General features: G+C 44.7%; 1 protein-coding gene and 1 long non-coding RNA gene across 3 annotated transcripts; one reads left to right on the top strand and one right to left on the bottom strand.

Annotated features, from left to right (window-relative positions):
- Window positions 1-2,166: 2,166 nt before the first annotated feature.
- ATP5MC2 (ATP synthase membrane subunit c locus 2) lies at window positions 2,167-9,698 on the bottom strand. Of its 2 annotated transcripts, XM_047739501.1 has the most exons (5): window positions 9,613-9,698; window positions 5,948-6,017; window positions 4,679-4,768; window positions 3,975-4,168; window positions 2,167-2,429 (listed from the first exon to the last, which is right to left on the bottom strand). In XM_047739501.1, the coding sequence occupies exons 2-5, from the start codon at window positions 5,984-5,986 to the stop codon at window positions 2,315-2,317; spliced, it is 438 nt and encodes a 145-aa protein (XP_047595457.1). In that variant the 5' UTR covers window positions 5,987-6,017; window positions 9,613-9,698; the 3' UTR covers window positions 2,167-2,314. The 2 variants fall into 2 exon arrangements, with proteins under 2 accessions (XP_047595457.1, XP_047595456.1); XM_047739500.1 differs by lacking the exon at window positions 9,613-9,698 and having other exon boundaries at window positions 5,948-6,076.
- Window positions 9,032-14,459, top strand: LOC125106033 (uncharacterized). The gene is made up of 3 exons (XR_007129210.1): window positions 9,032-9,527; window positions 10,211-11,270; window positions 11,991-14,459. It is a non-coding gene; the product is annotated as an uncharacterized LOC125106033 (long non-coding RNA).
- The last annotated feature ends 3,189 nt before the right edge of the window (window positions 14,460-17,648 follow it).

Here is a 17,648-nt window from a genome sequence, read left to right as displayed (position 1 = left end):
CCACTAAGCTGTGCTCTCCCTAAGCACCTAAGTTGATAAGGGGTTAGCTAGAATCAATCCCAAAGAAAGGGCCAAGAAGAGAAAAAAAACAGAAACCTGATGACTCGGAAAGGGGATGGGCAGCAGAGGCCCTACCAGAGATACAAATCTAAGAGACCATAGTCGAGGAATAGAGTCTGTTCCCTCTCTCAAAATATGTACATACCTTCCACCCACTCTGAGCTGGAGGAGCTATTCTAGTGAAAGCTCCACTTGGAGCCCTATGGCCCAGAATACACTTAGTTGGGGGTAATATAGCAATCTGGAAGCAAGCTGTGGATAGGATCCCTCTCAACCCTTGGTCACAATAGCACAAGGACAGGGGTGAACGATTTTGGGTGACCTGCTTCCTGAGGATCAGTTTACTCTGGAGTTACGTCTGCACTGGGCTTTAACTTTATAGTCAATTAAATCAAAAGAAAAACTTTTGTGTTGTGGTCATTCACATTATCAGGTGAGGACTTTAACCCAGTTACTTCAAGCATGTGTAGGATAAGGCTTATTTTAAGTGTATCTAGCCATTAGAAAATCTATTCTTCACTTTTATATTAACCCCACTGTCCAAAGTCCCTCTTCAGGAATTTTTAAGGGAAAAGGTTTATCTTTGCTTATTCTACCCTTTCCTCTTGCTTGGGATAAGTCACTGGCAACATGGCTTGGGGAGAGTCCCACAAGACCAGCAGTATGGTGTTCTTTTTTTTTAAAGATTTAATTTTTTTATCGGACAGACAGAGATCACAAGTAGGCAGAGAGGCAGGCAGAGAGAGAGGAGGAAGCAGGCTCCCCGCCAAGTAGAGAGCCCGATTCGGGGCTCGATCCCAGGGTCCTGGGATCATGACCTGAGCCAAAGGCAGAGGCCCCAACCCACTGAGCCAACCAAGCGCCCAGCAGTATGGTATTCTTACACCCTGGCTACAAAACATGATCCTTACTCTAGCTCCAGCTCGACTAGTCAGTGTTTCTGAGGAAATCTTCTGACTTTTCAAACTCTTGGTTTCCTCATTTGTGAAGGTGGGTGGTTTAGATAATTAAATAAAAAGACTGACAAAGATATTGCTGAGATGCATCATTTAGATACTTCTAGAGATACAAAAATGAACATGACATAGTCCCTTCAAGAAACTGAGTCTAACTTGGAAGATAAAAAACATGTATGTGCATACAAATCCACAGTTTATCATAGACCATAAGCATTATAAAGGATACAACATACTCTATAGTCCTTTATTTTGGTTAATGCTCATTTGGCTGATGGTAGATGGAAAACAGATGAAAGCTTCGTAATGAAGAGGTAGCACTTAAACTTTTTTTAGAAAATATTTATTTGAGAGAGAGAGTGAGACAGTGAGAGCATGAGCAGGGGTAAGGGCAGAAGGAGAAGCAGACTCCCTGCTGGGCAAGAAGCTTGACGTGGGGCTCAATCCCAGGACCCTGAGATCATGACCTGAGCTGAAGGCAGCTGTTTAACGGACTCAGCCACCCAGGCGCCCCTAACTCAGTCTTTAAAGATAAGAGGGAGTTTGCAAAAAAGGAAAGTGTGCAAAGATTCAGAAAAAGAAAGCAGAGATGGCCAAAGGGCAAGGCCTGAAGATAAGGACAGGAAAGAGGGAAAGTATTTGAAAAATGACAATACCACTTTGGGTAGAGTGTATGGGAACAATAAAAGATAAAATCTGAGAAAGCTGAGGTCAGACTGTGTTTGAATTGGTAAATGACAAAACTTATCTCATACTTAAGGATTAATCTGGTAGTGGTAGATAGAAGTAAATGCTAGAGGGAAGAGACTGGAGGCAAGGCCTGTTAAAAGGTTATTGCAGTAGGCTAAGTGGGCGGCAATGAAGGCCTGAGCCAGGAGAGTAGCAGGGAAAATAGCCATTCATCAAAATTTTAAGCCAGTCCTGTTCGTTTCTATGGACTCAATCCTCCAAGGTAACAGGCCATCCCAGGTGAAAATTATTAAAAACGACTGCTAATTTGAATAAAGCTTTCCTGACACAGAGCATGAAGAACAAGTGACCCCAGACTCATGCTGAGTTTAGAACTGTCACCACCCACCAGGCCTTATACTTTCACCAAGGCACTCAGCCAACCGTGGAGAACAAATATACACAGGAGACACATGAAAGCTCTTATTAATACAGTATTTATTTGTCTTCCCTCTGTCAAACCCTGAGCCAACCACTTTCCCCAGGCTGCCTGGGGAGGTATAGGAAAAGGATTATACAGGGCAGACGAGACACGGGAGAAAGACCTATGGGAGGTGGAGACGGCTCCTTCACATGGCGAAGAGGATGAGAAAGGCCACCATCAGGCAAAAGAGCCCCATGGCCTCCGAGAGGGCAAAGCCCAGAATGGCGTAGGAGAAGAGCTGTTGCTTCAGAGAGGGATTCCTGGGAGAAGGGGAGGAGAAAAGACTGAATTTCTAGTCCACACAAAGAAAAAGACAAACACCAAAGGTGGGCTCAGGGAAAACTCATCTTCTCAAGCTCATCTTAGGCAATGCGTGTCTCGGGGTGACGCCATCATGCCCCAATTCTTGCCTGATATATCAAGGACTCTACAGAGACTGAATGACGGCAGCGGACAATCCAAAATTCTGTAACAAGACCCATTACCTCCTCCTCCAGTGGATCACCCATAGCATAACTTAAGACCTCCGGGCCTGGACATTTAACTACCTAGGGCCCAACCAGAATGGAAGAGGTATCCACAGTGACAGAGTCTGTGTTTTGAAATTGGAAGTAGCAGAACCCCAAAATACAAAATGTGTAAAAACCAAATCACAATGGTAAAAAAGTCGGGGATTCTAAAGGCTTGACTGGTCTCCCCTTCATTCTTTAAGACGGTCTCTGGGCATACTTCAAAACCCTAGGGCTTTATGGAACCCAACTAGAAAAACCCCATTCTAGAGGACAAGGGAGCCAGGGGGACAAACTACTTTCTTTCATTCCAAAGTAGCCAAAGATCTGGGGCTTTAAGAAGCTACAAATGGTCTGTGGGGTTTAGAAACAAAATGGGATAAAAAACTCCCAATTTTGGAAGTCAATATATAATTTCTATTTCCCTTACTCGGTCCCCTCTGGAAGCCTTGATGAATGAGGTAAAGTAACACCAACTTCCAACAGAATTGTGAACACAGAAGCAGTCAGGCTTATTTCATGTAAATCCTAAAAAACAAACCTATTTCCTCAAAGGCATTAAGAGAACTTGCAGGTCTCTAGAGGATCAATTTAGTTTTAACGTGAGTTTCCCAGAGTTGGTGGAGACCAAATAATCCCCAGTGTCAGAAAGCTGTGGGGCTGACTGCAAAGGCAGTTTTCCCAGGAGTGATGGGGTGGGAGGGAACTCCCAGGGATAGGGGAAAAGCAGCAACCAAGCCACCATGCTGACTTGAGGCGCTAGACCAGTGGTAGCAAACTTTCTCTGTAAAGAGCCAGACAGCAAATATTGTAGCTGTTGTGGGTCACATATGGTTTCTGTTGCCCCACTTTTTTCATGACACTTTAAGGATTAAGATCCATTTTTAGCGCAGCTATACAAAGACCAAGGGGTAGCCCAGGTATGGCCCTCCCCCTTTGGTTTGCTGACTTCTGCTCTAAACCAAAGCTTTTGAATGGAATTTTCCGATATGGTAGCCACTGGACACATGTGGCTACCTAGCCACATTATAAATACACAAAATTTAAACTTTATGTACTGTTAGTTACTTAAATATTTATTTTAAATAATCTCTAAATCCAACATGGGGCTCGAATTCGTGACACCAAGAGCCACAAGCCCTATCAACTAAGCCAACCAGGAATCCCTAGTTACTAAAAATTTAAATTCAAATAACCACACGTGGCTACTATATGGGACGGTATGCCTCAAGATCCCCAGGTATTTCTGCCCAGACCACTGGAAACATATGAGAGCCAATGGAGGGCCCATCTTACCTGGCATAACCAATGATGAGGCTCCCAAACACAGTCCCAATTCCAGCCCCAGAGCCAGCCACCCCTACTGTGGCAGCCCCAGCCCCAATGAACTTGGCTGCTGTATCGATGTCCCTTGAAATGGCACTGGTTTGGAGGCTTCGGCTAGGAATAAGTGAGGTCAGGGGACGTGGGGCTGACAAGATGCTGAGGCCCTGTGAAGATGCCAGTAAAAGATAAAGATTTTAAGAAATCCCCTTTTTTGCTTTGGTAACTTTGTACCATTTAAACCCTTTACGCTATGACATTCTATGACTTTTTATTCCCTGGAAAATCCCCTATAATGTTGCCAAGCAGAACTTTTTGATGCAAGAGGTGGACATCAAATACCTTTAAGATTCAGGTATGGTCTAGAAGGGTAAGACTTAAGCTGCAGCCTGTTCTTGGTGCCCTGAAATCATCGGGCCCAAATGCCACCAGCTGAAGTCAGTAAATTAGGTCAGGTAATGGTAGTTAGCAGCAACACACATGAGCATGTGCTGCCAGCAGCAAAAGCTGGAACACTAATGTATGTGGTATCAACTGTCCTCCACCTTCACCTAAAGCCAGTGGCCCCATTCCTTCACCAACTTTGTCTGTGATGATTGTCCTCAGCACTCCCCCTACTGGCGCTGCCAGATAGCCCTTTTCACCCTTCACCCCGAAAACCACAGGCCCACTCTGACCTTATAAGGTGCCTCATCTGTCAGTGTCTTGGGTGGTTTTAGCACCACTGCAGACAGTGATCGGCTCAACAGCTGAGAGGTGCTCCTGACCTAAGGGGAACAACACATAGGCAAGAGAGTCAAGGAAGTTGTGGAGAAGTTTCGGAACCCCCAAGTTGTCACGTGGATGCCCCATTCATTCACTTGAGCGTAAATCAGAATCTTGGATCATTCTTTTACTTTCAGCAAACTAAGAACCATTCGAGTTCTCTTGCTTCCCAGGCTTCGCCTCTATTTTAAGGGAAGAAACCTACTTCCTTTCATACCACAAGGTATTGCCATTGTGTTCAAAATTTACCCCCTCTTATAGCCGTTTCTGACTATCCCCAGGAAAAAGCGGATAACCTAGTGGTTACCAGCCAGTTTTAGTCAGAGAGATCTAGATTCTAATCTAAGCTCTATTTCAGCCTTGTGATCTTAGGACAAGTAACGTAAATCTTTTTAAACCTGCCTTCTCATCTATCAAACTGGAAGGCGGTAACTCAGGAGTGATGTGAGAAGTAAAAGAGATTATGTACACAAATTAGTACACCCAGTGTTCCATCCATCAATGGTACCCATGAATAGTGCCACCCCTTTTCACTTATGGATGTATGAACCGGTTGCCTCCACCATCTAATAATCTGTAACGTCTGGGACGCTTGGGTGGTACAGCCAGTTAAGCATCCAACTTTTGTTTTCAGCTCAAGTCATCATCTCAGGGTTGTGAGATCGATCCCTGCATCAGGCTCCGCACTCTGTGGAGAGTCGAGATTCTCTCTCCCTCTTCCTCTGTCCTTCCCACTTGTTTTCTCTCTCTTCCCCTCTAAAATAAATAGTAAATCTTTTAAAAAAATAATCCACAATTTCTTCCACTCTGTTGCTTCTGAATCACGTATTTTTTCCAATGTGTATTTACATGTGATTTAACTTGCCATTCAAATTTCAGCTCCCAGAGGTCAAAGTTAGGCTATTTCCGGTTGGGTTCCAGTTTATAGGAACACAGTTTTAGGATAGAAATAACCCGATCTTAGCCTAGATTCTCATTTTCAATCTTCTAATATGGTTGGATGAAAAGATTTAACTGGCTTCCAAGGGATCTGAGATGGGGGGTGTCTGGTAAGCATTCACTCTGTTGTCAGGCTAACATATCAAAGGACCTTTCCCCAGCCCAACTGTGAAGACCAAGGTGTGGCAAGGAAGAAACAAGATCCCCCCTACTTAACTGTCCCAGAAAAGGCAGGCACTCACCAAGAACGGGGTGGAGACGAACTTTGCACAGGCGTACATTTTCAGGGAATGAGGGGCTGCGGCAGGAGAGCTGAAAATTACAGAAGCAGAATTGTAAACGTTGTCCTTATTCATCAAAGGAGATCTTAATTAGCAGAAAAGGTGCTCTGGGAAATTTAAATGGCCCAGAGAGCAGAGTGAATGACCTCAAGTCATTAGCAGAGATGGAATCAAAACCTTGAAGTCAAGATTTCCTCCATACAGTTTCTAAGATTTCCTTATAATCAAGTGACTCCCACTAGTCTGGACAAGTAGCCACTTGGTCTTAAAATTTAAGACCTGTTACTCATTTCCACAGCTCGTGAGTTGGTGTCTTCAGAGAAGTTCCTGTGTCCTCAGCCTAAGTTTTCCTCAGTCTCTATTCAAAAGGAACTCTTCTAAAGATTTTATTGTCCAGGATAGAAATAGCTGCCCTTTAAAGACTCTTAAGAGTTGTTTGTTGAAGTCCAAGACCCTGGAAGGATCGCCAATCATCTTTTTACTGAACCTAGTTACCTGGAAGTTATTGGGTTCCTCAAAACACTTCAATTTCCTACATTAATTAACAGAGTGAGGCAGATCAGTGAGGAATCCTCTCATTATCGTAGTTAGCCATGATTGTTAAAGTATTCATTTTCACCACCACCCTAAGTGGCATTCAATTTTGTATGCTCAAGATCTAAAACAATGCTGACACCCTATAGGTGCCCTAAGTTTGCAGAAATGAAGTTATTTAAGAGAAGAGTGGTTGAGTTAAAGACCTACAAAAAGATTTCCGAGAGGCCCACAAGAACTAGTTACTTGAGGGTAGGGATGATCTATATATTAAAAACGCATATTCAGGGCGCCTGGGTGGCTCTGTTGGTTGGGCGACTGCCTTCGGCTCAGGTCATGATCCTGGAGTCCCGGGATCGAGTCCCGCATCGGGCTCCCAGCTCCACGGGGAGTCTGCTTCTCCCTCTGACCTCCTCGCTCATGCTCTCTCTCACTGTCTCTCTCTCTCTCAAATAAATAAATAAAATGTTTTATAAAACAACAACAACAAAAAACGCATATTCAAAAAAAACCAAATAAAATAAATGCATATTCAAAAAATTCTGCATACTCAGGTCCCACTTTAGACTGTCCTGATTATGATCTCTGGGTATAAGGCCCAAGTGTCCTATTACTTCAAACAAGCTTCTCAAGTGATTGTTAGGTACACTGACAGCATGGTCTTAAAACCACTAATGATGGTTGGGGCGCCTGGGTGGCTCAGTGGGTTAAAGCCTCTGCCTTCAGCTCAGGTCATGATCTCAGGGTCCTGGGATCGAGCCCCGCATGGGGCTCTCTGCTCAGCAGGGAGCCTGCTTCTTCCCCCTCTCTCTGCCTGCCTCTCTGCCTACTTGTGATCTTTATCAAATAAATAAATAAAATATTAAAAAAAAAACCCACTAATGATGGTAGTGGTAGAGTCAGGACTTGACATTTTCTCACACTTAAGTTAATGCTTCCTAATATGCTACAGGTTGAAATACTCAGGGGTTACTTAAACCTGTTAAATAACACTTCCTTAAATGAGTTGTACTCAAGATTTTTCCACATTACCCTTCTGAATCCAGAATCAGTCACTTTTAGATTAATCGGTAGCTTCAACTCTTGTCCTGTCTCCAACTGCCCATACATAACTCTAACCCAATTTTGCGGCAGACTATAAATTTGGTCAAAAGCCAAAATTTCCCTAAAGCTTAAAAGAAAGGAGAAGTGGGGGTGGGGTGCTGGGTGAATCAGTCAGTTGAGTGCTCCACTCTTGGTTTGGGTTCAAGTCACCATCTCAGGGTCATGGGACTGAGCCCCACAAGAGGCTCTGAGCTCAGGGATGAGTCTGCTTGAGATTCTTTTCCTCTTCCTCTCACTCCCCACCCATGCTCTAATAAATAAAATCTTTAAAAGAAAAAAAAAAAGAGAGAGCCAAACTCTGTAGAGTATCTAGATGTCCATTAACAGATGAATAGATAAAGAAGATGTGTATATATACAATGGAATACTATGCAGCCATCAAAAGAAATGAAATCTTGCCTTTTGCAACCACGTGAATGGAATTAGAGGGTATTATGCTGAACAAAATAAGTCAATCAGAGAAAGACAATTATCATATGATCTTCCTGATATGAAGAATTTGAGAGGCAACATGGGGGGGTTTGGTGAATAGGGAAGGAAAAAATGAAACAAGATGGGATCAGGAGGGAGACAAACCGTAAGAGACTCTTAATCTCACAAAACAAACTGAGGGTTGCTGGGGGGAGGGAGACAGGGAGAGGGTGGGTGGGTTATGGACACTGGGGACGGTATGTGCTATGGTGAGTGCTGTGAAGTGTGTAAATGTGGCGATTCACAGACCTGTACCCCTGGGACTAATAATACATTGTATGTTAATTAAAAAAAAAAAGCACTAGGCACCTGGCTGGCTGTCAGTAAGGCATGCAAATCCTGGATTTTGAGTTCAAGCCCCACCTTGGGTGTAGAGCTTGTTTAAAATGTAATAAATAAGTAAATAAGTACTATCTGTTTTCCCCCCAAGGCAATTACACCTCAACATCATCATACAGAACATAGTTGGGGGGCGTAAATTAAGTAACATGTAGAGTTTAATGTGGTGCTGACATGTAACAAACCCACAACAAAAGGGTGGCAATTACGGGAGACTGCATGAAGTGCTGATGCCTCCACTGGTCACCTAACTGCGGCAAGTCTGCAGTTGTTAGCCTACAACACTCCAGACAACAGCATCATCCAGAATCAGAGGGCCTAAATCATCACAGGTTTATTCCTCCGTGATCAGTCACAGAGTTAGAGGGGCTGTTGACTTAACCACTCCTTTCCTTAAACCTTCTTTTCCCCCATGAGAGCAGAGTCTGGGGACTCAGTATACCCTTGACAGAAAAGCTGACAGGAAAAGATCACCAATGGGCCCCCCATGACTCTTTCGGGCCTGCTCCCTTTAATAGAAAACCTTGCTATTAGCCTACCACTTCCGTTTTTTCCAACTTCCCTTGGATGGAGGAAGAGAACGGTATTGCAAGACAACCAATGGTTCCAAAGAAACTGGTTTCTCTTCTCTGCCACAGCTCTCCTAGGCCACGGTCTGAATGGAAGGGTGTTTTGGCTTTGTTCTACCATGTCCACGATTACTTTTAAAGGACTATCAGCTATCTCCATTGCTTGGGCAGCTGAGGTCCTGGAGCCAAGTCTGGAGGTTGCACGATAAGGAGACAACGAGTCAGGATAAGAAGAAAAAACTGAGACAGGAAGGGAGAGTCCGGGGTTTGTGACAACTCTGAATAGACAAGAGGGAGAAAAGAACCTCTGCAGGAACCGCGTGGAACAGGTGAAAAGAGCGTTCTGGGATTTGACTTTCGCCAGCTCCAGAGCGCTCTTCCCCCCCCCCCCCCCCCCACGAGACATCCAAGATGGCGCCAGGCCCGCGCGGTTGGAGGTCACCGGCACGCGGAAGGGGCAGCCCTAAGGCGCGGGAATACCAGGAACAAAGGAGGGCGTGAGGACCAGGGTGGGCGCATGCAAGGTAAGGGCCTCAAAGGACTCGTGCAAGGTAGGGTGTTCCGCGCGCGTGCGCGGCGCATTGCGGGCGAGAGGGCCCAAAGCCTTACCTGCTCCCAGGGCCGAGGAGACAGAGAGGGCGGGGGGAGTGTCGAGGGGGGGCGGGAAGAGCAAAAGGAAGGTTCAGCGCATGCGCGGCCCGGACCAACGAGACGCTCTGCTAAGGATAGAGTGATTGCAACGTTGAGGGTCGACCCAGGCGCCACAGCGCCGCCTGCCAGCTTTGTGGCGGCATTCGGCCAGTTGCTCCACCTGGTGTTTGAGAGGAGAAACTGCAGGCAGAGCCGACCCTGTGCAGAAACGTGGACGACCCTCCAGTGTAAACCGATCCGTAACGTGGCCTGCGGTTTGGTCCGCTCAGCGTTTGGGATCGTGTACCCTTTCCCAGCATGTGCAGTCACATTGCCAACCCCAAACCCCCACACACCAGAAATTCAGTGTTAAATAACATACATCAAGATGGGGGGGGGTCTGTGTCCAAAATGTAGCAGAAGGAAAATTAAAAGTCATGGCACTCCTGCCTTCTGTCGCCCAGGGACCCTGACCTTATGGACTGGAAACCCGTTCAGTGGGCGAATAGTGAGCAAAATGCCCCAGCTGCCTGTGGTGGCCTCACCTTTATTTCCCTCTCCCTCTTTCTTATTCTAGTGATCAGCCAGGAATGAGGAAACCAGCATCACCAAACCAGAAGATAGGGGCTAATGATGATGGTGACTCAAGCGCCCTGACACTAAGCCTTCTCTCCGGAGTCCTGAGACAGTCAAGGAATAGTGGGCACCAGGGACCTGTAGTGAGGTTGTGAGGTCACCGCAGGCATGCCCCTGCCTCTGCCCAGACTCCATCTGTGGGAGTTGAGATAAGCCGTCCTCCCGCGAGATGTTCTCATGGAAGCCCTTCGGCTTCTCCCTCGTGCCCTTTGGCTCTTTCTTTCCCAGATGGAAAGCAGTAGGGGTGGGGGGCTCCCGGCCCTCATCCCATCCTCTAGGCCTCTTTGTCTCCCAAGACAGGCGACCAGCCGCTCCCTTGGAAGGAAGGCGACAAGGCCTATCCACTTCCCCTCATGTCCAAACGCCAGCCATCCAGGCATCGTGCTTGAACGCGGCTCGAGAAGGACGGGGAAAGCTCACCAAACCCCCATAAAAAATAAAAAATAAAAAGAAAGCCGCGGCTGTAAATAAAGCCAAATCCGCCACCCTCTGAGGGGCCGTTTGTCCTCCCCTCCTTGGCCGCGTCCTTCCCGCCGCCCCCTCCCGGCTCCCAGGCCCCGCGGCGCCCCGGCCCCGAGCTCCTCCATTTAATCGGATTTGGGAGAAGGGGAGGATAAATCACGGCAGCAGCTTTACGGTCCCGGAGGAGAGGCGAGCCGCAGCCAGGCACACCCCGGCCGGCGATAAAAACCGCCGCTGAAAGCCCACGGAGCAATTTCCCGGGACCCCGAGCGACGCCATTACAGGAATGTAATTTTGCCCGGATGAGGCCCCGAGTTTAATTATCCTCGCGGAGGAATTTCAATGCGGCCAATCCATCTTGCAGGCGGGCGGCAGAGGGATTTATATGGGCCCGTTATTTCACACCGATCCTCCATCTGCATTTTTATGGCCCTGAGCTCCTGAAAGGGAGGGGAAGGAGTGGGGAGAAATCGGAGACGCGGGTGAGGAGAGAAGGGTGGGGGACCTCCTGCCTTTCCTAAATCCACGATTCCAGCTCGGTGAGGATTCTCGCTGGTTTCCCGGAAATTCCCAAATATCCCTTCAGTTCCAGTTGTTGACTCGAGATGGGGAGGGGGGTGGAATAGGCGAAGAAAGGAGCTGGGATCGTTGGGAGGCAATCAACAGGTATTTACCAAGTACCAAGCGGTGCCAGGCACGGTATAAGGTGCTGTGAGGGGAAAGGGAAGACGGGCGGGCAAGGATATCCCCTAAGGGCTCCGGACACTCCCGCTCTCCCGCACCCCCCCTCCCGAATTCCTTTCAGCTCTCGGCTTCGCGGCCTCCCAGGCAAAAAAAGTCCGCAGTTCTTAGGCGCCACCGCCAAACCGTTGTAGCTGTTTGTTGTGACAGTTTAGACCCCCTCTTGGATATCGCGAACTATCCCAAAGGAAGATTGCAGAAGGGGCCCCTGAGGAAGCTGAAGTTCTTAAAGCCTGTGGCGTTTAATTCTCCCTTACCCCCCTCCCCCATTCGGTGCTGGGCTCTGGATTCACACCAGCCTGGGTTCCCAGATCGCTGTGACCTTGGGGAAGCTGTTTAACCCCTCTAAATCGATTTCTTGCTATGCACATTTGGAGTAATAATAGTGCTTACCCCACAGCGAATATTGGGATAATATATGTGAAGCTTTTAGCAAAGTACTTGGAACTCAGTGAGAGTTCAATAAATGATAGTAATAATAATACCAGTTATTGTTATTGTTGTGATTATCATTACAGCTGAAAGCATTGCAATTCGGATTCTGCACTGCTTCCTGGAGACTTGATTGGAAGATCCCAGCAGTGGTATCTCCTGAGACTCAACTATGACATACTGAACTTTTTCACCCTCATAAATCATGCAAAACAGGTTCTTTGACAGCTCGGTGGATAGAGAGATCTGTGGGGGAGGACTGAGAGTGGGGGAGGCTGGCTATTGTGGCCAGGCTTGAAGTCAGAAATTAAATCCGTAGGGGAACAGTGAGACTGCAAAAACTGGCTGAGGTATGTGAGAGAGGGGTGAATTGGAAGACAGCAAAAGAGAGAGTTAGCAAAGGGTCTTAGGGATCTTTTTAACTCGGTTTGGGAAAGGGCCCTTCCACCACATCAGCGAGGGAAAACTAGGATCCCGGAAGGAAAGGGTGTGGAGCCAGACTATCCTTTCCAATCAATCCCTTTCTTTTCCTACCAGACCATGTAACAAGGCTGGCCTGATTGGCCAGTTTTTCTAATGACTGTTGGTGGCACATTCTCACTGGTTAGCAGCCTCCCTGCACAGTGGTGACGGAGAAATGAGATTGATCTTTTCTTTCTTAGGATTGGTTAACAGCTCTCAAGGGGGCCAGAGACTCATTTTAATTGACTGGATAGACTAGGAGGGAGGTCCAGCACCTCTCATATAGAAATTGAGTGTTGTTTTCCATAAAGGTCAAGAAGAGTCTTGATTGGCTTATGCATGTTTGTCTTTGGACGGAAAACAATAGCTTAGAAAAGAAAAATCAAAGGAATCATGCAGGCGTGCTACAATTCAGTTTGAAACCCCAGAGAGATGGATTCTCAGAAACATTAGAAGGATAAAAAGAGAGAGAGTAGGACACAGAGAAACGCAAAGGAAAAAAATTGCCAGAGAGAAGAGGAAGGGTTTGAATAATTTATTTTTCACTCCTGATGGCTTAAGATGAGGCTACTTTATGACGTGTTTTGCTAGATGCACATGTCACCAGGACGTGACATAGAAAGAACAGCTGTCCTGGAAGCAGGAAACTGGGAGTCTAGTCCCAGCCTTGCTACTAATGACCTGAATTAACTTTGCAAGTTACTTCATATCTCAAAACTCCAATTTCCTCACTTGGAAAAATCAGGGAGAAAAGTAGGTGATTTTTAAGGTTCTCTCCAGGGTTAACTTTCTAGGATATTCTTTCTTTCTGTTAAATAGGTACTTGTGTACAAGTTGGAGTGCGAAGGCACTGCCAATAAGAACTATTTTTTTAAGTGTTTTTTTTTTTTTTTTAAACTAATCTCTACATCTAATGTGGGGCTCAAACTCATGACCCCAGGATCAAGAGTCGAATGTTCTTCTGACTCAGCCAGTCGGGGACCTCAACAAGGGCTGTTCTGAAGTCTTGAGCTCTATTTGCGATTGTTAATTTCAAGCACCTGGGGCTGATGGGCACTGATGGATTTCCTACTTCTCTTGCTAAATCAGTTCCCCAGAAGAGCAAGACTGTGAGCCATCAGTAAACGTGCGTATTCCTGGAGGAAGAAAACACTAGATGGAGGGAGGGAAAGAATCGTTAGTATCCAGGCTTCTGAGGGAGGGACCAGTGGGAAAGTTGGTGGCAAGACAGCCAAATTTTGCTGGAGAAGAAACTAGATTCCTTTGAATTTGTATGATAAATTTGTATAGGTCCTACACACTTATCTAGAAACTATGATTAAGTATCTGTGTAAACATAGATTTGGTGCGTGCCTTTTGGTAGCTTCCAAGCCAAGGAACACACACAGACAACACAGAAAATAAAAGTCATTGTGATATAATGTGGGGTGACTGGGTCGCTCACTTGTCGGGCATCTGCCTTTGGCTCAGGTCATGATCCCAGGGTCCTGGGATCAAGTCCCTTCTGAGTGGCGAGACTGCTTTTCTCCCTCTGTCTCTACCCTTCCTCCCCACTCATGCTCTCTTTCTCTCTCTCACATAATGTCTAAAAAAAAAAAAAAGTCATTGTGATATAATGTGAAGAGCTAAGGACACAAACTAGAGACCTGAATCTATTATAGTTTGTAATACTGATAATTAGTTATATGACTTAGAAGAAAAAAATCACTTTACTTCTCTAAACTTCAATTTTCTTAGCTGCAAAGTGTAGAAAAGCCACTAGATGACTAATTAAGTTCTTTTTCAGCTTTAAATATAAATAGCATAGCTTTATCCTTTCTGGTTTGCCCTTGTCTCCTGTGACTTCAGTAATCAATCAACATTTATTGAGTATCTACTATGTGCAAGGTATTGTGCTTCATATCATGAATGGGAATAAAAAGGGGGAAAGCATAATCCCTTGTCTTCATAAGTTCATAATCAGTAAGAAAGACAAGTGCATATATAGCTATAATATGCAGCAAGATTAAATAGGTTATTTGGGTAATAGGAATTGAGGAAGCAGTATGAATTCCATCTAGAATGATCAAGGGGACACCGTGATTAAAGTAGATTTTTTTCTTCTTTTAAAAAAGTATGAAATAGGGACGCCTGGGTGGCTCAGTCGGTTGAGCGCCTGCCTTCGGCTCAGGTCATGATTCCAGGGTCCTAGGATCAAGCCCCAAGTTAGCCTCCTGCTTAGCTGGGGAGATTGCACCTCCCCTTCCTCTCCCTCTGCCCCTGCTTGTGTATCTCTCTCGCTCACTCTCTCAAATAAATAAAATCTTAAAAAAAATTTTTTTAAAGTATGAAATATTTGAATCACATGAAAGAATGCAAGTAACATATTATTTACTCAACAGATCATTATTGCTATCTTATTATGTGCCAGGCAGTGTTCTAGGCACCTGAAACACAGATGTGGACAAAATAAGACAAAATCCTTGCTTTCCATGAGATGCTTGGCTGGCTCAGTTGGTAGACCATGTGACTCCGATCTTGGGATTATGAGTTTGAGCCCCATATTGGGAATAGTTTGCTTAAAAAAAGAAAAAAAAAGAAAAAGAAATACATTATCAATGCCACCGAGGGGCCCTATATGCTTCTCTCTTATAGTAGCCTCTGAATTTTGTGTTTATCATTTCAAGATTTTTCTTCCTAATTTTGGCATATATTATTTATTTTGACTCCCCTCTTTTTTCTTTATTTTTACCATGCTAAGAAAGATGTGATATCATTTGTAGACTCCCTTTGCTTCCTCTTTTCATTCAATATTCTCTTCCTAAGATTCATCCATGTTGATGTAAGATAGCTGTAGTTTATTCATTTTTATTGTGTAATAATCCACTAATTCGTTGATTAATTCCCCTGTTGATGAGTATTTAGGTTTGTTTCCAGCTTTTTGCCATTACAAACAATACTGCTCAGCACATTTCTGTATACACGGACAAGAGTTTCTGCATATAGAGAATTACTAGGTTGTAGGATATGAACTTTTCTAGATAATGTCCATTTGTTTTCCAATATTTATGCCCAACAAAGTATATGAGTTTTGGTTGCTCACCAACTTTGGTATTGAGCTAATCTGTTGGATATAAAATGGTATTTCATGGTGGTTTAAATTTATGCTTGCCTGATTATTAATGAGGTTGAGCATCTTTTCATATATTTATTGGCCACTCATGTTTCTTCTTTTGTGAAATGCCTATTCATGTATGTCCTTTGCCCATTTTCCTATTGGGTTATTTGTCATCTCCCTATTGATTTTTAGGAATTAACAAATATATATGGCTTACTTCTGATCCTTTGTTAGTGCCAGCTATCTACTTTCAGTTTATAGAGGGGTTGGCATTTAAGTAAACGCTTAAAGGATGGATGATTTCAGTTCCAGCTCGGAGTCCTCATTTAGTTGGATTAATTAATTCTTAATTCATTCATCAAATATTTATTGACTGTCTAGCCAGACATCATGCTAGACCCTGAGAATACAAATATATCCCACACTTACTCACCCCTTACCACTTCCAAAAACTAGTTGGGTCCAAGCCAATGCCATCTCTTGCTGGATCACTATAGTAACTTCCTAACTGGCCTCCCTGATTCCAATCTGTTTTTGCCACAGTCTACTCTCCACACAGTAAGTAGCTAAAGTGATCTTTTAAAATATAGATTAGATAAGGGCACCTGGGTGGCTCAGTGGGTTAAGCCTCTGCCTTCAGCTCTGGTCATGATCTCAGGGTCCTGGGATCAAGTCCCACATTGGGCTCTCTGCTCGGCGGGGAGCCTGCGTCTCCTCTCTCTCTGCCCATCTCTCTGCCTACTTGTGATCTCTCTCTCTGTCAAATAAATAAATAAAAATCATTAAATATAGATAGATAGATAGATTTGACAATGCAACTTAAAACCTCCCAATAGTTTTCCAGTGTTCATAGAAAAAATTATAGAGTTCAGTTTGTTCCTGCTGATTCTCAGACACACTGTTGTGTTCCCACTCAGGCCCTTGGCTATTTCCAATGCCCAGAACATTTTCCTCCCAGATCATACTCACTTTCATTTCATTTAGGTCTCTTTTCAAATGGCACCTCCTTAGAGAGGCCTTTCCTGACCACCTCATCTAAATAGTCACTATCTTTCCTTCTTTGACTCCCTTCCTTTATTTTTCTTTTTAGCACCTATCATTATCTTATTTTTATTTTTTATTGCTTTGTTTCCCCACTAGAAGATAAGCCCCACTGGGCCAGGGACCGTGTTCACCACTATAACCTCAGCATTTGGAACAATGTCTGGCACATAGTAGGCTTTCAGCAGAAATTTCACAAATGGTTGAACAGTGAATAATATAGAGTCCTTGCCCTTAAAAAGTTTATATTCTAGCAGGGAATACAGAGAATTAAAAAGCAAATAATTTCAACACAGTGTGATAGTATTTTAAGAGGGGTAAACACTGGATGCTATGAAAACACATAGGGAGGACATGCATCCATGTCCTGAGAACTGGTAGTCAAAGAAGGCTTCCAGGAGGTGGTAACATTTAAGACCCACATGGAGGACCTGCACTGGGAGGGAATAGAAGGATGTTCCATAGAAAAAGAGCAGTAAATACAATGACTTTGAATGAGGGATTGCATGGTCTCTTCCACAAAGGGCAAGTAATTCAGTGTAGCCAGAATGACCTGTTGCAAGGGTACAGAGAGGTGAGGCTGGTTGTTGGTGGCTAGGTCCTGAAGGATCTAGAGCATCAAGCTAAGGCATTTGGATTTTATCCAGAAAGCAGCAAGGAGTCATTTAAACAGAAGAGTGAGGAAACTCTAGCATTTTATTATTTTATTGTTACTATTTATTTTTTTAAAAAGGTTTTATTTACTTGAAAAAAAGAGAGAGTGTGTGTGTGAGCTGGAGGGAGAGGGAGTAAGAATCTGAAGCCAGCTCTCTATTGAGTGCAGAGCCCACAATGCAGGGTGCCATCCCATGTCCCCAAGATTACGACCTGAGCTGAAACCAAGAGTTGGCTGCTTAACGGACTGATCCACCCAGATGCCTCTATTTTATTTTTATATTTTAGTAATCTCTACACCCAATGTGAGGCTCAAACTCATGACCCTGAGCTTAAAAGCTGAACGCTCCACTGACTGAGCCAGCCAGGCACCCTAAAAGCTCTAGCATTTTAGATTTGCTCTTTAGAAAGATCATTCTAGCTGTAGTGTGGAGAATGGATGACAAGGGGAGGACTGGAGGGATGGCGTACAATAGGAGGCTGTTGTCAA

The sequence above is a fragment of the Lutra lutra genome, chromosome 8 (assembly GCF_902655055.1).
Source record: "Lutra lutra chromosome 8, mLutLut1.2, whole genome shotgun sequence".
In the NCBI taxonomy this organism is placed as follows: Eukaryota; Metazoa; Chordata; class Mammalia; order Carnivora; family Mustelidae; genus Lutra; species Lutra lutra.
The sequence above is the reverse complement of the archived record's forward strand: the minus strand, read 5'-3'. Positions and strand labels throughout refer to the sequence as shown.

Bases quoted from the DNA above. Each gene is read 5' to 3' on its own strand.
- ATP5MC2 (XM_047739500.1), bottom strand. From the start codon at position 6,061: ATGAATAAGGACAACGTTTACAATTCTGCTTCTGTAATTTTCAGCTCT. The intron at 4,769-5,947 runs GTGAGTGCCTGC...TGTTCCCCTTAG, and splicing joins TCGTCTCCACCCCGTTCTTG to GTCAGGAGCACCTCTCAGCT. The intron at 2,430-3,974 runs GTAAGATGGGCC...CCCTTCTCCCAG, and splicing joins CTCATCATTGGTTATGCCAG to GAATCCCTCTCTGAAGCAAC.